At 43.5% G+C, this 19,117-nt stretch overlaps 1 protein-coding gene and 1 long non-coding RNA gene across 5 annotated transcripts in view; one reads left to right on the top strand and one right to left on the bottom strand.

Annotated features, from left to right (window-relative positions):
* Window positions 1-1,662: 1,662 nt before the first annotated feature.
* On the top strand, window positions 1,663-6,805 carry LOC125330244. Its single transcript, XR_007205435.1, has 2 exons — window positions 1,663-2,191; window positions 2,350-6,805. It is a non-coding gene; the product is annotated as an uncharacterized LOC125330244 (long non-coding RNA).
* The window catches only part of EDEM3 (ER degradation enhancing alpha-mannosidase like protein 3), a 25,777-nt gene continuing 12,134 nt past the window's right edge, over window positions 5,475-19,117 (bottom strand). For 2 of the 4 annotated variants that reach the window (XM_048313183.1, XM_048313186.1), the window contains 12 exons: window positions 18,906-19,031; window positions 18,112-18,195; window positions 16,877-16,960; window positions 16,570-16,694; window positions 15,887-16,052; window positions 13,515-13,669; window positions 12,601-12,754; window positions 11,918-12,112; window positions 11,019-11,184; window positions 10,445-10,630; window positions 9,589-9,636; window positions 5,475-8,963 (listed from right to left, as the gene is read on the bottom strand). In XM_048313183.1, the coding sequence (XP_048169140.1) occupies window positions 8,554-8,963; window positions 9,589-9,636; window positions 10,445-10,630; window positions 11,019-11,184; window positions 11,918-12,112; window positions 12,601-12,754; window positions 13,515-13,669; window positions 15,887-16,052; window positions 16,570-16,694; window positions 16,877-16,960; window positions 18,112-18,195; window positions 18,906-19,031 (1,899 nt within the window). In that variant the 3' untranslated portion in view covers window positions 5,475-8,553. The remainder of the gene's footprint in view (window positions 8,964-9,588; window positions 9,637-10,444; window positions 10,631-11,018; window positions 11,185-11,917; window positions 12,113-12,600; window positions 12,755-13,514; window positions 13,670-15,886; window positions 16,053-16,569; window positions 16,695-16,876; window positions 16,961-18,111; window positions 18,196-18,905; window positions 19,032-19,117) is intronic. The other 2 variants (XM_048313184.1, XM_048313185.1) reach the window with 2 other exon arrangements.

The following is a 19,117-nucleotide window of genomic DNA, read 5'->3' as shown; positions in this document are numbered from 1 at the left end:
CTAGAGACCTGCGCTTCTGTGGACGTTTTGTGAGCGAGGAAAAGCAATTCCCATCTTACCTGTGGTCGTATTCCAACCAGCAGCAGGTGCTTTAGACTTCTGGATGAATTACAGCCTCCTGCTGGACCTGTAGATGGCAATATTTGTGTCAGCCTGGGTCAGCTGTTGTGCTGCTGGCTGGGAGGCACCAAGGTGTGCAGGAGGTTTGGAACCTGCTGTAGTTCTTCCACCTTTGCAAAATCCTGGGAGATTTTGTTAAAAGTCTGAACATATGTGGCAGATGAGGGCCTGTAATAATATAAGCAGATTACTCTGGCTGAAAATGCATCTCTCCTTGGAGCCTACCTCCCCATTGCTTTGCTCAGCTCAAATGCATTCAGTGGCGTGGAAAGGAGGAAGGTGGGAAGAGGAGGAAAACTGCTCCTATCTGGTACACTCTGCTTGGCTGTAAATGGGATTTCATGGTTCCTCTCAAAAGAAGTGCCAGGGAAGTTATTTGAGGCCCAAACTTCTCTTGAGGAGGCTGATGCAGTATTTCCCAAACTCCACATCGTATTCTGGGATCTTGGAGAAAATTGTGGTGAAGAGGTTTTGCAGTCAACCTTCTTCCATTGAAGTGCTTTCTCCTTTGTCCAGAGCCCTTTGAGTGGTGCTGATTTTCCTCCTCGGAGCCTGCCCCAAGCATTTGGAGGGGTACTGGGGAGCTGCTGCCCACCCCAGGCCCAGCATTGGGCCATGTTGTATCTCATGTTTAATTACTGGGAGTTCCACTTCACCTGTGCCCCCTCCCAGCCCCTTCCATCCCCCAATTAACATTAGTTTCCTCCTTTGCATTCAGTGAGAGGTTTGGTTCTTTTGAATTAGGTCTCCCTGCCAGGATCCAGCAGAGCCATCTCTGTGTCCTCCCCTGCCACAAGCCCTTTGTGGCCATGGATGGGCCACACAGCTCCAGGCTGCCTCACTGACCTCTCCCTGCCCTTGTGCACAGCAGGAGCAGCAGTGCTTTAACAAGAGGGGAGATCTCCATCCCAGGAATGCCCTCATCCCATCATCCCTGTGTGCATTTGGGTGGGTTCTGACCTCAGCAGCTGGATGGTGCCCGGTGCTGCCACGGCTGTAGGGGAGAGATCAGCAGCATCCCAGGATTTCTTGCAGTGTTCCTCTTTGTTGCTGTAAGAACACCCAGGCTGATGACTGCCCCAGAGCACAACAGGTATTTAAACTCTGGATGATAAGGCAGGAGCAAAGGGGTCGATGAAGCACCAGGGAGACGTGTTTGAACTCCAAAGACATCGCTGTCATCACACGAGAATCGGCCTGGAGACAAATATTCTGTTCCCAGCTATTTCGGTTTTACCAGGTCTGTAAAACAGTAATCTTCTGTCACTTCCATTTTGGAGCTGGCAATGACTCAACTCCAGATCAGCCTGGCTGACACACCAGACCTTCAGGATAGGAAGGGGTGGGTGATGTGTGTGTCTGTCAAAGAGAAAATGTCATACAGGCTTTGCACAAAAAGGGTGGTTTCCGGTTCCACTGTGGTGGTGGGGCACTGCCACAGGGTGCCCAGAGAAGCTGTGGCTGCCCCTGGATCCCTGGAAGTGTCCAAGGCCAGGCTGGACAGGGCTTGGAGCAACTTGGGATAGTGGAAGGTGTCCCTGTCCAAGGCAGGAGGGGTGGAACAAGATGATTTTTAAGGTCCCTTCCCAACCAAACCATTCTGGGATTCCATGACTATAAAACCAGTGCCCTGACTCGGATCCTTTGTGGGGTGTTGGGGAATCTGAGCAACATCCCCTGTGCCAAAGAAGCTTTTACCTATCTGGGGCAGCTCCAGCCCAGGGGGGAAGTAACAGCACTTGCACTCTGGAAAATCAAAAGCTTTGACCTCAGCCAAGGTCACTGTGTGGTACAGGCAATTTTTAGGGTGTTCACTGAGAAAGCACAGATTTATGGCACTTCCTGCCAATGTGGCTTCATGGAAGATGCTTTTGGGAGAGTTGAACACTGGAAGACACTGCTTTGGGTCCTGGTACTGCTGGGCAACTCTCCTTTTTCAGGCTGAAATCCCTCTCTGTTTAATTTAACTCTGTAGGTGTTTGGGGAAGAGGAGATAGGAAATGCAGGGATGGCTTTGGAGAGGCACCTTATTTGCTTTGTTGTTGCAGGGATCTGACATCCAAAACGTTGGGTAAGCACTGAGTGAAATTCCTGTTATTGTTACTGTGCTGTTGTGGCAAAGGGAAAGCAGCCCCAGCTAAGGGGACTGCAAGATGTGAAAGTTGGTAGAACTCAAAGATGTTCATGTCTTTGCTTTTCAAAAAAAAAAACCATATTATTTTCTTTCAGTTTAGCCGCACACATCTAGCCATGACATCCAGGGAAATGCTCACTTTGAGTTTGAAGATGGGAGAGTCACCATCATCATCCTCTTCAGGATCATCATCTTCATCATCAACACATGTGGGACTGTGAACCTCCTTCATAAAAACCAACTCAAACACCAGCCTCACAGACACCCATGGCAGCAAAAAGAGCAGCCTATGATTCTTCCCTCTTGGAATGACTCCCTTTCTTGTCCCTGCTGCTCTGCCATCCCAGATGGAGCCTGGTAGCAACCATCCTTCATCCTTGCCGAACGTCCCCCCTAAAGCCTTCGAGGTGTGAGTTCAACGGAAAATTCATATATTTAATTCTTTAAATATATATATATGTATATTAAAAAAATTAAAATTTGAGACAAAAAGTTCTAAAGAGCAGTTGCTGCGAGAAGCTAGAAAGCGTGTGGGAATGGAGCATATTCCCGGGGTTTTGGCATTCTGCTTTTGTGTCTATTAATAATCCCCTGGAGTGAGTCATATGGAGCTGCATTTATTCACTGACTCGGAGTGAGCTGCTACCCAAAATAGCAGCTCTGTAATTTTTTATGATGCTGTAATGCCAGTGCAGTGAAGATTGACATCATTTGAGGGAGATGCTCCAGCCTGGCACTCAGAGAACCCGTGTCCAGCCCCACAAGGAACGTGCAGAGCCACGTGCTCTGTTACATAAAAGCGCCGGAGAGCCAGCACGGGCGGAGATGCCTTTTCTGTCCTCACCTGTGCATCTTTTGCCTGGATTTTCCCCCTTTAGGCCTTCTAAGCCTTCTTTGCTCATTTTCTTCAATCACAAGGAGCATTGGGCCAGAGGATGATGAGGAAATGGCTTTTTGCTGCGGAGGGGAGCCTCAAGCACACCTCAAACCATCAGCCTGCCTGCCAGGAGAAGAGGTCCATACGGAAATCCTGAAATGCATCAAATTCAGCTCATCCTTTTTCTCACCCACGTTGCTGCTCCGTGTCCCTTCCTGAACCCCTGAGCATCCCCTGGGCCAAGGCCTGTGCCCAAAATCTGCGGGCTCCTTCCCAGCCCAGTGTTCCCGACCAGTGGCAGCCCCGGGCGAAGGGCAGAGAAACGCTGGGGTACGGTTTGGGTTGGGTTTTTTAAGGATGAATCTGGTTTTCTGGATTGCTTCTCATTCTCTGCCCTGCACTGCTGCCTTCAGGTCTGTCTTGGAGTGGCAGCCAGTGGGGCATCTGAGACATCCCAGGGTGGCCCCACTGCTCCCCAAAAACTGGTACCTCTGGGTACCAGTGAGTACCGCACAGGCTTTGTGGAACAATTTTGGCTAAAATGCCTCTGCAGGGGTCCCAGCCCTGGTGCCCTGGCATCACACTGCACTCTCTACCAAAGGATTAGGAAAGATGAATTTGCCCGTGCTGGGGATTAACAGCCTGGGTGAACTTCCCCAGGTAAACAGTGTTTTATAGGCTCCATTCCAGCTGGAAATGTTTATTAACGTCATCTATTCATGGAGTGCTTTGGGAGAAAATGGAACTCCTGCCACAGCAGCTTTGGGCCGATGTGACTGATGGCATGAGCAGCAGCTGAGGCTGAATTTTGGTCAGAGCAGCTCAAGTCCTTCAGGTGACCTGCATGGAAAATGGAAATGTGACAAATGAGTAACAGGCCCTCAATACAACCACTGGCGTAAGTTAATAAATGGTTTTAATAGGAGGGGTGAGGACCTGGTGCCACCATGCCTCCCTTGTCCTTCAGGCATCCATCCATGCAAGGAGCATCCCAGGGGAGTGGGAGTATCAGGAACCTGTTCAGACCCAGAAATAAACACCTCAATTGTCCTGATTTCTTGTTATAAAAGAAATACACGGAGGGGCAGGACCCACCCTGGCTGTCAATTCTGTTTTGTCTTTGCCTTTGAAGCAATCACATCCCTCTGCCCGTACAGGCAGCACCTCTGATGACCCCTGAACTAGGTGCAGGACACTTGCAGAGTGTTCTGCCTCGAAGGAGACAGAAAGGGCCTTTGCTCCAAAATACTCCAGTCCCTAAGTCCTGATGTTCCCAGAACATAAGGAAGAGTAGGCTGAAGAAATTTAGCACTTCCCTAGCAAGGCTGACAAGGGTTTCTACTTCATAAACACTGCTCAGCACTTGAACAAGGACTTGAATTTAGGGCTCCTGCATCTTAATCCTAATTTTCCTAATCCTAACTTCCATAGAGGAAAAACTGGTAGGAGTAGAGGTGGTGGAGGAGAGCTCGTAACAGAGGAAGGATAAGGGATATGCCCCTCCAAGACTCACCTCATCAGGCCCAAGTGAGACCTGGCTTTTTCATTCTAAATTAAACAGGTTCAGCAGTCAAAATGAACTTTTGAGGGTCTGTGTTGCGGTGCTTGGTTTCCTGCGTTGGTTCAGCAAGCTGCAAGCTTCCCAGAGCACGCAGCGGGGCTGCTTGGGGAGAGCAGCTGTCCCGCTTCCCGTAGCCCTTTGGGGCGGCCCCGCGCTCCTGCTCCGGCCAGCTGGGCTCCGCAACACGGTGATGGTAAAGGAGGCAGAAGGGTCCCTGCATGGCGACCACAGAGGAACTTTTATTCACATGATGACCAGCCGGTCCCCAGAGAGACCACGTAGGCAGGGAGCCAGGGGTTTTCTCAGATTGCAGGGACGGTACATGGGCAGAGTTGGGGTACTGGAACCGATAGGGAGAACCAGAGGGAGCAGCCAGGACTAGGGGCAGGGAAGGGGGGACAATGTGGAAAAGGCAGACAATTTAGTAAGAAAAGGAGTGGGGAAATACAGCACCACAGGTCTGGATTTTGGATTTTAAAAATAAATGTTAATAATAAAATAGTAACGTCTGAGTCATAGAGAAGAGAGGTTGAAATAGTCCAATGAGATCTGGTTGCTGAGAGCCTGTCCAGTTTCAATTCTAGACTGAAAAGGTGGTGTTTTGGTTATTACAATACCTCTGGGTTCAGCCAATCTCCCGGTAAAAATTCCAGGCTTCTCCAGGGTGGCAGCTGTGAATCTGCTCCAACCCCTCACCAAAGCTGCCAGTGAAGGATTGGTGACTGCCTTGCTGAAAATGACAGCCAAGAGCAATGCAGAAATGAGCATCAGTTCAGCACAGCTTGACCAGAATATTTACATTTTATTAAATCTTTACAATCAGCAGTTATAATCAAGTACACAATTCTGTACACGGATTATGTACATTTTAGCCCAGACTTTTACATCACAGTACATAGTTGCCCCTAGAAATATTGTGTACACTTATCACCAGCGAGTAAAACCCAACAACAGTGTTACAGCACCTGGTATTTGACATCTTCCATAAGAAAATATACGGCTGTAAATTGGTCTGGCTAAAAAAAAAAAAAAAAAAAGCAACAAACCAAAAATCTTATAAAATCTGAACATACAATTTTCATTCACAGAATGGTTTGTTTTCTATGTTCTGACTGATGCCTGTTGCATAAGATGTCCTGTTTTTCACCTCTCAACACACACTCACTGGTGCCTACTCAGGGACACTGGCAGGAGGAGGAGAACCAGAGCTGGGCTCATTCTCAAACTTCATTAAGAAACAATAAATGTAAACAATTAAGAAGATTCCTCTAAGATCAAATGAGAAATTAATTGGCTGAATTATATGGCATGGAATAAGTGCTAGTTGCAGCTGTGATTCCTGAATTCTTCAGTGTTCAATACCATACAAGGAAATGTACAATGCTATACACAAAGGGTGATTCCTGATTAATGATCTACAAGCAATATTCCATATGCAGGGAGCAGACTTACAAACATTTGGGAAGAAAATACTCTCCCCTTTCCAAAAGGGTTTTTCTTTTCGATGAATACATTCTTTCTGCTTTTTAAGATGACAGTAACAGAAAACTGAATTCTTTCCAGAATGATATGAACAGGTTAAACTAAAGCCTATGTCCTCATAAGGAAATAGAGTGAAAATAACCTGAATAAAACTGTCCCCCCAATTTAATCCTCTTTCCCAAAAGGTCAGCCTTGCCTGATTCAGTTCTGTAAACAAAGCTATGGCTCTTGTGATGGTTTCAAAGGTGAAGGAGAACTAAATGAAACAAAAACCACCCCAGAAGGAAGGAGGCAACAATTATCTGAGGTAGGCCACCACCAAAATGCTGCCCTAAATCCATATGGAGTTCTGGGATCCCTGGAAATCCCTGAAAAGGTAATGCCTGCTGCTCTACTAACAGGTGTAGAGAAAGCAGTTACTAAAAATGAGCTGGTGATGGCAGAGAAAGTTAACCTTTTAATAAAATTTGATGTCTACACCTAAATCTGCAAGTAAAAAAAAGAAAACCCTTAGCTGCTATATTGAGAGAGTAATGACCAGAAGCCTCTAGGATATAAAAATAACTCTATTTCCACCAAAAGAGCTACCAAGAAGGAAGATGATGTCCATGTCAAAGAGCATGGGAACAAAGATACTCCTTTTGTGGCACTGAGCACTGACAGATCAACGGAATTCTCTGAGTGAAAACGTTTGATCTGTACCTGATGGTTTGATCCTGCACTTGGCCATGTCCTGGTGCTCCCAGGGCTCCAAGGACACTTACAAGGCTCCCACGGTCAAATGCTTTCTATGAAGAAACTCATGTAACAAAACCCATAAATAAAAACATTCCCAAATGAAACCCCCCAGCTGCTTCAAGTCCAAACCTCCAGACAGTTATTTGTGCAAAGGAATGACAACTCCATTTAAAAGCTAATTTCTTTCAAAGGACACTTATTCACTATTCCTCCTCAAACTCCTTCCTACCCTGGTGACTTAAAGTTCTGGATGGTGTTTGGATGGACTGCCATGCTCTCAAAAGGTGCCTGTGCATTCTGAGACTTTTGAAAGCAAGTGTGGCCGAGTACATGGATCCAACATTTCCTGGGATTGCTCTGCTCACTGTACAGAGTATAAATACAGAGTATGGCTGTGCTACTTAACAGTTGCATATTCAGCACATGTAATTTCACCAGCTAAATCAAAGGTGCAGTCCAGAGTGGGGCTTCCTGTTTATTTACTCCATTGCAATGATGAATATAAACCTTCATTTTTAGCCTGGTGCAGCATATAGGCAGTGTTCAATTAGTCTTTAATATAAAACAATTTTTTGAACCACAATTCACTAAAAGCAGTTTATATAAATCAAGTTAATTAGTTTTTGGCAGTTTCTCTGGACACAGTCAAAATGCCTCTGTTGTTTAAACTTCCCCATTTTTACTTAAATATAATGGGGATAAAAAATTAGGACTCACCTGTAACAAACTCCAGAGCCTGGAATAACACCCCTGGACTCTGAACATTCAATCGACCCAACAGGCACTGCCCTCCCTGCCTGAAACACCACATACACAAGTTGCATATAAAAAGAACAATGGAGTCAAGCTGTTGGAAGTCAAACTTGCAGAAAAAGAAGGTTTTGTTACAGCTGATGGATCCGTGTCCTTTCAGAGACTTTCATATCTTGGGGCAGATTGGAGTTTTTCCACCTGACAGGCCGAGGGAAACACCTGGGACTCAACACCTGCCTTGTCTGCTTCCCCTCAGCCTCCAGCAGGACATTCCCACACCTTTTCCTGGTGGCCCCATGGCTGGCCCAGCCTTCCTGACAGGACCTGTCACAGCTTGCCTTTGGTTTGTACAATTCCTCCAGCTGGAAGCAGAGCAGGAGGGTAACTCCCAGGTCCCCGTGTGGTTCCTCGTGGTAAGGGGTGCCAGGAGTGATGAGCTGCACTGTGATATGTCAGACAAAACCAGACTGCTTCCAGTTGTGCAAGCACCTGGAAACAATTCCCCTGCTGCTGTAAGGAAGGCTTTCAGCTGGGGAGGGGTGGGTGCCCCACCAAGAACCATTCCGTGGTCTGTCACCCCACCCTGCTCAACTGCTTCCCAGAGCCCCAGGAGTCCCCCTGGAGCCTGGAAGGCACGATTCAGGCTCGTCCCTACCTGGGGGCACAGCACCAGCCACAGGGCCACACAAATGCTTTGATTGCACGTTCCCATTTTTAAACAAGAAAAATTAAAACATACAAAGAGCATGTGCTGGAATTCTAAGGTGTTTTCCAGGTGACACCTGGTTGCTCATCCCAATACTGAATATGTTTTCTCGGATATCAGGGCCTCACTTCTACCCAAAGAGGTCTCCATTTGTTTATTAACAAATAAGTTATTATTACAAGTCATAGCTCATCCTTTTCCATCATTTCAAATGCTTCTATATCTTCATTCCAGTCTGCTAATATGGATTCCATAGGCTGGACTTTACTATCCCAGTGAGCTTTGGAATTGGACTCTGTCTGGGTGTTTTGTTCCTGAGGCTGGCTGTCCTCTGGTGTACATGCTGGCTCCGGAGCACTGGCCTCTGCAGGTCCAGCGCTGTAGGGATCCTCATCAGCCCTGGAAACACTGGCACTGTCTGCGCTGGCAGGAGACAAAGGATCAGGGTCACCAACAGCAGAGCTCTCTCCTCCTCCATCAGGCTCCTCACTGACTGCTCCAGCATCCTGAGATTCTGAAGGAGCTTCCTCGGAATTTGGTTTGTGTGAATCATTTTCAGATGATTTCTGGTCCATATTCTCCATTTCCAAGTCTTTGAGAGGGAAGGAAAAAAGAAAATAAAAACTAAAACAACCACAGGAATGCAGCATTTTATTATGTATTCCAAAATCAAGGTCACTTCTCTTGGCCTTATTTCTTCAAGGAAGTGCAGACTTACCAGTGATATGAAAATTTAATGGTACTAGGGAATATATTTTACAGAGGGATAGGAGGGAAGACTTTTAAACACATTTTAAATGAGGGCAAACAATGAAGTGGGGCCCGTTTTGGTTCCTCAAACTTCAGGAGTGACTTGTGGGTCAGTGCCAGTTACCCTTCTTCAGCCTTAAGCAAATAGCCACTGTGTGCACTGAACTTTAATGCTGGATTTTAAAGCACTCCCAGATCCACCAGGATCCCACATCAGAGCAAGTCAAAATTGGACAGAGTTTCCTAAGTTTACTGAACTGTGCATTTGAGAGAGCCAAAGCCAGAGCCTCCCCATTCAAAGCAAGTAACACATGTCTCCCACGTCCCAGCTTAGCTCCCAACAGCTGCCCAATTTAGTCATGCAGATTTCTCTGGGTTTGATATTTATGGCTATAAGCAGGACACTGATATTTCAGAATTTCTAGGGAATTTAACTGCACATGCCACTGTTGACATGGGATACTTACTGCTATCAATAATGTAGTTTGGAATCATTTTACCTTTAAAGATTGTTGCTGGGATTCCAAACGGAAGCACGAGGAGGGGGAAGAAGCAGATATGGATTACAAACTCTCAAAGGCAGAGCTATCTTGTATTTAGCATTTTGTCAGAGCACTTAAGCACAGTTATAAACAGGAGGGATTTGTAAGTAGGAAGAAACAAGATGAGATTTTGGCATATCCCCTTTGCAAATAGGCTGATTTTCTAGAGATACTTGTTCTTACCTATTCTGCTTGGACACAGCAGTGCTACAGGGGAGGCTTACAAGAGGAAAATCTGGAATTTTCTGCCACATTCAGCATTTCAACTGGGAATGTATTAGCTTGCAATTTTCTTGCATTATACAAGAACACCCACAAAACATCTGAGGTCGGCAGCCTTATTTCTCATGATAACCACTTCTCCTTAGATAGACAAAATAGTTCTAGCACTTGTCTGTCTCCTTGTGTGTCCCAGGAATGTCACTGGGGAGCTTGGTGAGGGAGAGGCGTTCACAATGTAGGGCACTGGAAACACACTGTTCCTTATGCTACTTCAAAGCAGCTGATAACAAAAAGGATTCAAAAGGAATCCTAAAGGCTGGATTTTCTCATTAGCCAAAGTGACATTTAACTTAGGAACAGCATTTCTGGATGTCACCTTGTGGGGGGAGTAGATAATGGTATCTCTTAGATAATGGCTTTCTTAATAAAAAACTAACTCCAGTGTCAAACAGAAAACCATGGCACCTCTGGGCAGCAGTGCAAATCATTCCTGACCATTTTCCATTGTGCCACAGCACAGACGAGAGCTGGATTTATAATAAATCACGTCTAACCTTACCTCTGTCTTTTGCTTTATCAGAAAGAAGCACCTCCACAGCCTCATACTCCCGGATGGCATCCAGGATGATGTTCCCTTCCTTGTTGAAGAGGAAGAGCATGGGAATGGTGATGTCATCTGTGTTCTTGCCATCCCCGGCCATTTGGAAGAGAGGGGCTGTGTCACTGCTGCTGCCCTCATTGTCATCTAGGCAGAGCACACCAGAGGAAGGGCAAACTTCCCGTTAGATCGCCTGCATTTAGAGTGGCCTCCCCTGCCCAGTCACTTCAGAGCAAACCCCAACTTGGTGTGTTTTCCTCCACACTTTTCATTTGTATCCCCATTCTTCCTCAGCAGTTAGTACTGACAGCACCCCGCGATCCTTAAAGTAGCAACTTTTAATTTGCAAAAACACTGACAATCGCCCATCCCAATCTGTGTCTGCACAGAACCAGACAAACCCCAAACATCTCTTCAGCTTCTGAAAGCACAACTGCTGTGCTTCTCAGCTTAAAGCTTGTCAGCTTTCCTGTATCTTCAAATCTGTAAAATCAGGTTACATTTACACAAATTAAGAACTTGGAATTGTATTTACCAATGACAATGCCTCCTATTGCTCCAGCTTTCTGAATGTTTCGTGCCTTTTCAGCAAACATGCACTGGCCTCTTTGCATCAAAGCAATTTTCTCTTTCACTGCCTCAGGATTAGTGATCTCTGAGCATCCATTATATGGCTTAATGGTTGCAACGAATCCTCTTGTCTGTTTGGAAAAAACAAAACTAAAGATAATTAGAGCACTACAGTCATGCTTGTGAAAGATTCCCAAGTATTTTTGTTCCTTCAGTCACTCGAACGCATTTAGTGTTGTCTTGTGTCAGTGCAGACAATCTGTGCCCTGAAACTGAAGCTCTAGAAGCAAAGAGTGACTGAGTGAAAACCTAATTCTCATAATCAGTGTGGTTTGTCTACACCTGGGAAGCGTTGTCTCTGGAAATTTCTCTCCTGTGAACTGCTAGTCTGGAACTCCTCTTTGGGGTTGCAACTTGGATTTTCCTCCTGCTTCCCATAGGGACCACTGCCTCTGTGGTACTGCCCTCTTCCATCTACACAGAGCCTTCTAGAAAAGCTTTCATAAGAACAACTTACTCTTAACTCTAAAAAGGCTTCTGGTAGCTCCTGGCTGACATGGAAGGAAAACTTCCCTAAATCACTGTCTCCTTAGCTGTGCACGGCAGACTGGATATCCTTGCTTCCCAACTCATGCTGTGCATGTGTGTTAAATCCTAAACCATGGCTGATGGCTCAGGAGCAGGGCACAGACAGATAAGCCACTCATCCCCACAACTGTCACTGCTGTCATTGTCGCCACTGGGGCCTGTCAATTTAAGCACTGTAATTAATCGATCACCTGGATGCCCTCAAACAGCAGCAGTACTGTAAAGCTGAGGCTTGTGCAACAGGGAAAGGAACGGATCGCACCACATCTCACATACCCCTGCTTTGTGTTTGGATAAGTCCATCCCAAACTGTGCTGGCCCAGCAGTCAAGACCACCCTGCCAAAGAAGGGATGGGAAACAATCTGGACAGCACGAGGAGGGAGCTGCTGCTCTTTCTGCTGCTGGCTGGAGAGTTCAATCATTTCCTGCATGAACCGTAAGCCATCCTCAGCATCCAGGGAACTTGCTGCCTGCAGAGAAAAGAATCAACAATTTTATCTTAAATGTTTGAGGAACTTGGGGGAAAAGAAGTTGTGTTTGCTTGGACCATTGCTACAAAGCCTTTAACACACAGGATGGATGCTCACTTCCACTCATTCATCATTTCACAAAGGTTTAGCACCTGCATGCACCACCAAGGAGACTGAAAATATACAAATATATAGACCTCATAAAGAAATTAAAGTATCTCATGCTGAAAGCAGTGTTTTCAGCCAAGATGCTGCTGGCTACATCACTTCAACATGAGCAGCCTCTACCTAAATTAGTGGAAGATTAGTTAAAAGTGTTGCTGATGCAAAATATTAAAAAGCATCAGCCTGCTAAATATAGCTACATATCCAGCTCATGTGCGTCCTTCCACAGGGTGGCTGTCCCTCCTGAAGCTCCAGGTGTCAAATATCATTGCTAGGATGACTTTGCTGAGAGCTCTAAAAACTAAAATCCTGCCAGGTCTTACTTGCACTGCGTGCTGTACTAATTGTACTCGTCCATCTTTCAGATGGATCAAACTGACTCCCATCTTCTTCAGGATCTCCAAGTGCTCAGGATTACTGGCCATGAAATCTCTGGCTCTCAACGGTGGTTTTGGTCCACTTCCCAAACTCTCTTCTCTGCCAAAAGATATCAGAGATCAAAGCTTTAAAAACCAGACTGTCCTTGAAACAGAGCCCTAGTGTTATCCCTGCCATCACAAGACTGGAATTCTTGGCACACTGAAGTGCATGCTTCAGTGGAATGCAACTTCTCAATCAAGTTACCTTTTTTTAAAGTTGTCTCTATTATCAATAATTTTACAGTGCAAAACCTCCCCCCAGTATCGATAACAAAACTGCCATGTTCGCTCTCATTTGTAAATAGTCTGCATTATTGCAAGACTGACCAAACCCAGTCTTCCCCATACAGCTGCAATTCAGTTTTATTCATGAAATACAAGTATAGAAGAGGCGATCAGGAGGACAAACTTCCTCAGCCTTAACACTGCCCCAAATTCCTCAAAACACGTGCAGTTATGTGTGGCAGCATAATTTCCTTACTACAAAGAAGACTTTGAGAATTGTTCAGGAGACTGCAGAAATTAATTTTACAAATCAGAGAGACACACTTCCTGTGATATTCCAAGTGAGAGGTGCCGCCGAGGCACGTGGCACATTCAGCTCCTTCTGCTTTGAAAGACCTGCTAATTCCAGCTGGAAACAAACTAAGTCTTGCTGAGGATGCCAGAGAAAACCGAAGTGATTTCTTCTGTGACCAGGAATCATCCCTTTGGCTATCCATCCCAAAAGGACTGGCAGCTCCAGCACACCTCACACACAGCAGACCCTGTTCCACTCAGTCCTGCGCTAACAAAAAGAGAGGAAGTATCCATCTTACGCTCTGGAAATGCCCCGGGGACAGCTCTTATCCACCACGTTCTTCAGAGGCTCACGAATGCTTTGGGCAAACATGGGGTCATTTGGGAAGAGGATCTGGGTGTTTGGACAGGTCCAGTCAAAGTTGCTGTCGTCCAGCTCTGTGTACTCTGTGCTCTAAAATGACAGATACAGAGTAAAAAAAATGCAGGTTTTATTTTTACATAGAGAACATCAACAGATAAGCCTACCTTAATTAATCTGTGTACTGGGGACATGCAGCAGCCAAGTGCAATAGGGTGCAAGCAAGTGCACTTCAAGCCCTTGGACAGACAAATACAACACCCATTCTAATTTGTAATTTACTAAATTTATGTACAGTTTCTAGATTCTTTTTTTTGCAGAAACAGCTAATCCTCTGCTGGCAGACTACTTCTCAAGCCTGCTCACAACAAAGCCTGTGCCCTGTATTTTATGTGCTGGACAAGTAAAGGGAGTAGTTCTGGTTTCACCTGATACTGGCTTTACAGCAAGCGACCAGCTGAAGGCTTTAGGTCATTCTTACTGAAAATGTCACATTTTTTCAAGTGAACAAAAGATTCTCCTCCTCAGGAGCCAAACAGACTTGCAAGTCTGGACAAGCAAGGATGAATCTCTATGTAATTCAAACAATTTCTATTTTTAGGAAAGATGGCAGAGTGAACATCTGCACAAATTTCTGGTTTGTAACATGTGAAACCATGTGGAACATGTCTGGTGGTTTGGAGCCACATTTAGCCTGTCCTCAGCTTAACAAATAACTGGTTATAGCTAACCAGCAAGCTCATTTTATAACTCATAAAAATTAATGTAGTACTTATCTACCTGAAAAGACTCACCCCTCCTGTTTGCAATATTGGCTAATGAAAAGTGAAGTATTTAAAGGCTCCCTAAAACCCAAGACCTAAAGGGCTGCTACTAAGACATGACCTTTCCTGTTTATGAGAGCAAATACAAACAGGATGTTGGGTTGATAGTACCAAGCATCTCTCTCACAGTTTGTTTTAATAGCACCGTATTTATGTTAAAAATCATTTACACATTCCATTCATTCAGATAAAATTCCATAACAGAGGAACACCCAACGTCACAGCCCTTCAGCCACCTGACACCATCTTCAATACTTGGATTATGCCCATTTGCAGCTTCGACTCAAAGAGCTTAAAAAACTGCATTTGAGCAATTTATTCCATCCTCCCTACTGGCCTTTCATTAACATTTGCAGTTCTCAAGAGAACAACCCAAGTTAGGCCAGCACTTAACACAGTACCAGCTGTGGGAACCCTGCCCATCAAATTCTTATATTGGGAACAAAAATTACATAAAATGCTCCTTCAGACCCTTCAAAAATCTTCTTACTTAGTTCAAAAACCAGCTTCTGTTTCCAAAACTCAAAGAAAAAAGATAAAATCTCAGGGACAGAACATTTCAGAGAGTGTGTGGGATCTCCACCATGAAGGAACATTTAACACCTAACCCACGACTCATTAAAACATAACCAGTGTTTGACATTAACATCAAATAACTAAAAATTTGTCACTGCTTAATGCTAAAGTCCATCAAACAGGGTGATTTTTCCAGGATACATGGCTTGACACACAATACAAACCTTTTCCTCTGATGCAGGCATTATTGTAAAACTCTTAGAAAATGTTAAAAATACAGGCACAAATAAGGGAATTTGTGTCCTTGAAGTCTCAGACACAATTTTCTCTTTCTCTTCTTCCTTTTTCTTATTGCCTTACAGACAAATTATGTCACCTTACTGACCACAAAATCAAAAAATCTGAGGATTTATGATGTTTCATGGCACAGCTGTACTACTCCAGGTTATTTTGGAAGGTTAAGTAATTTATAGACCCCTAAGTGTTCTCACATTTACACAGTAGGTGCCTACTGCATGGGCTAAAGTGATTAAACATCCCAAATCTGTCTGCAGCTGTATCTTGTCAAATTAACTCCACAGCTGTCTCAAAAAACCTCTCAAAATTTGTTCATGTGCTAAAACTAACAAGAAAAACATAGGTTTTAGAAAAAATAATAAAAAAATAAAGATGGGGACAGAAATATCCTACTGTGTTATCTTCCAATTTATACAGAAGTGGGGAATGATTTTCTTTTTAAATCTTGCTATTAATTCGTATCTTTTTTCTCAAGGTTCAGCAGTGCAGAATCCAGTCATTACTCCTACTCTTGTGACTGGCACTGTAAATATGATGAAACAGTGCCTATTAGACAACATGTTCAAACTGGTGTGCTTCCTCAAACTATTATCTTTCCTGATTTTATTTCCATTTCCCCTCAAAAAAAGGAAGTGTACCACAGAAACTGATTTAGACTGGAGCTGTTACATACCATATTTTTTTTAGAGATGGTTTGATTTGTAGTGGAGAGCCAGAGTGGCAACAGATGAGCTTCTGTAGTGAAGATATAATCTTCGATGTCGAAAATCATGTCCTCCTTATCAGCAAACAGCAGGTACAGATATTTAAACATCTCGGCCAGGAAGAATGAGTCCATCCTGTGGAGAAAAAGGGGATGTGCTTTATGGAGATCTCCTCATTTCTAGAATATCAGTAAAATAAATATTCGTATGGCTCCATCTCTGAAGACTTCATGACTATTACTGCTGGACATAATTCCATTAGCATTCCTTCCACTTGGAAGAAGCTGTGTTTGGAGGGAAATGATTCAGCACATTCAGTACAAAACAGCATTACAGAAAAAACAAATAAACCTCCTGACAAACTTACAGATTTGAAGTATATTTTGTTTGAAAGTAATTAATCTATTGCTCTGAGACAAATGAACAGTTATTAAACTAAAAATATTCTTATGGAGCACACTGTAACACTACTGAAACAGTTTATAGACTGTTTCAATGCATTTACAGTTCAATACAAACAGGTAATTTAAGATTTGGTTATCAGACTGAAGATAGACAGCTCCTCAAATATCAATTAATTCAATTACATAAACAAGGCAATTTGATTTTTTCTGTATTTTTATATTTAAAAAAAACTTTTTGCAAACTTTACCTGTCTTCATGACTTCCTGTACGAACATCCTTCATTGCAGCAAACCCACAGGGAACTCTGGCATACTTGTTCAAGTTTTCAATGAGGGTTTTTCCTACTTCTAGGTAGTAAGGGTCTCCTGTAGCCTATGAAAGAAAACCAAACCATTTTTGATAACCATTACATCTTGTTTATATCCTAAACTAGGCTCCACTGGATAAGTTAAGCTGGAGATATGCTACTCAATTCTATATTGAAATAAAACAGCAACAAAATTCTAGGTGCTAGAAAAAGTGCTCAAAGGTCAGAGGAATGAATGTGACTGTACCTTATACAAGAAGTAGGTGCTTTCAGCAAATTCAGGCCTCAGAGGATGCTGAGCCCAGTGAACTCTGAAGTCTGTTGTGAATGCCTGAGGATGAAAGAGGACAAAAATAAATGCAGGAATACAACCCAAACACAGGTTTATTTGAATTCTACGTTAACTATATAACCAGCCTAGCATTGATAAATACCATTTTTGCAAACATACCTACCACCTGACACCTCCAGTGCAGTCAAGTGTCACTGCACACTGACAGATGGTTAAGCAGCTGTTTCTAAATTAATACCACAGGCTACAAGTCAGATACCTAAAAATTTCCTAGTCTATCTATTCACTGTTACCGTGCACCGGGAAAAGCCACTTCTGTCATATATTCACTAGTATTTCAAACTAAGATTTAAGTCTTTGCTTAAGGGATGGTCTGTTGGCTTAAATACAACTACCTAACCTTTTAAAGTTTCCTTCATAAATACAAAACACAAAAAAAACCAACCAAAAAAACCCATAAAGAGCCAAATCACACCATTTTAAAAGGACTCCAAAAAAAAAAAAAATCATTCCAGTGCTTAGCATTCTTTGCTCTCAGTAACCACAATAGGTGAATGTGATGTTAATTAAAATGTTCTCTAACAGAAATAAGCTTACACCAGAGAAAAGTCAAAATTAAACCTGGAGTCAGAAGCTTTCAAATATAATCTGGGTCATCACAGATCAAAGACACACACTTCAGCAGATAAACAAGCTTTTCTGTGCACAATGGACTTGCTCAAAGACTTGCAGCATCTGTAGTAAGTTTGTGTGCTGACTTTCGAGGACATTATACAAAATCTCAGAACATTCTCTCAGTCAATTCAGCCTTTAGGTTCCTTCCCCGGGTTTATAAGGATGACTGTGATCTTTAGCATTAACACTATTGTGTTTACCAAGCAGCTACTATTACTATTGCACACTGAAATGAGTTGAGGTCAGTTCTGAAAGACTGAAATATGAAGTCTAAGCAATTGTTAATAGCAGCAGCTTCCCGCTGTTGTGTTAATAACAGCATAACTGAAGGAAAAATATTTCATATCCCAAACACAGCTGTCAGACATGCAGAACTACAAATCATGTAAGAATGCTGTGGAAATGAGCCTTTGATTTTAGTAACACATATACCTACTGGTTTTTCAAATGGGCATCTGAGACTGCTCAAATTGAGGTAAGAATCAGTTTACACAATCAAAAATGTACTACCTTACCTCTGGAAGAAAGTTATGCTTTTTTATAACCTGATACAGCATCTCATGTGTTTCAATAGCAGGTCTAATATCACCCTTCAACACCTAAAATTAAAAAATAAAATTAACACTAATTCACCAAGCATAGGAATAATACTCAAAATCACTCACAGTGTGTTCATGTAAAGCTACAGAGCAGTCACTACATACTGTAATTATTACTCCCTATCAGTGTAAGTCACAGATACTCCTTAAGATATTTTTAAGCAAAAACAGTGAACTCATTAAAATTATTGCCTGTGTAGAACAAAGACCTCTGACATTTAAGAGAACTGGGGTGAAAACGTGATTTAGTTTGTCTTAAAGATGTCAACAGCATACAAACTAGGAAATCTGTCACTAGACTACTAAAAAGGCAGGTTAATTGGAGTATTTTCATGACTAGGAGTGAAGGAAGCAAATTACATGGACATACCTTTCCTGATACTCAACACAGCCAGAAAAGCACATTAACTTGCATCATAGCATTGAAGTGACTGGAAGAGTGGGTACAGAGAACACAGAATCCCAGAATGGTTTAGGTTCAAAGGGACTTTAAAGCCCATCCAGTGCTACCCCCTACCAAGGGCAGGGACACATTCCACTAGCCCAGGCTGCTCCAAGCCCCATCCAACCTGGCCTTGGACACTTCCAGGGATGTTCCCTCAGTATTTCTGAAAATCAAATCACTAAGCTTGACTTGAAAATCATATATCCAACCCAGTTAATCATTTCCTTGTTATTAAAACCATCTGTACATGGGTTTTACACCTTACCTGCAATCCAGGGAAGAAAGCAAGCAGAGAATCCATCCAGGTCCGAGCATTTAGCATTGGTTTATGAATGTGAACATCAAGGAGAAGAGGTGGCTGGCTGATGTATCTCATTATGGCATCATAGTGCTGCCAAACATCAGAAAAAGCAGGAGTTTGTATATCAATTTATTCCCCAAAAGAGAGATGGATCACCAGACTGGCATTGTATTTGA

The sequence above is a fragment of the Corvus hawaiiensis genome, chromosome 9, assembly GCF_020740725.1.
Source record: "Corvus hawaiiensis isolate bCorHaw1 chromosome 9, bCorHaw1.pri.cur, whole genome shotgun sequence".
NCBI classification, from domain to species: Eukaryota; Metazoa; Chordata; class Aves; order Passeriformes; family Corvidae; genus Corvus; species Corvus hawaiiensis.
This window is presented reverse-complemented; position numbering and strand designations above follow the sequence as displayed.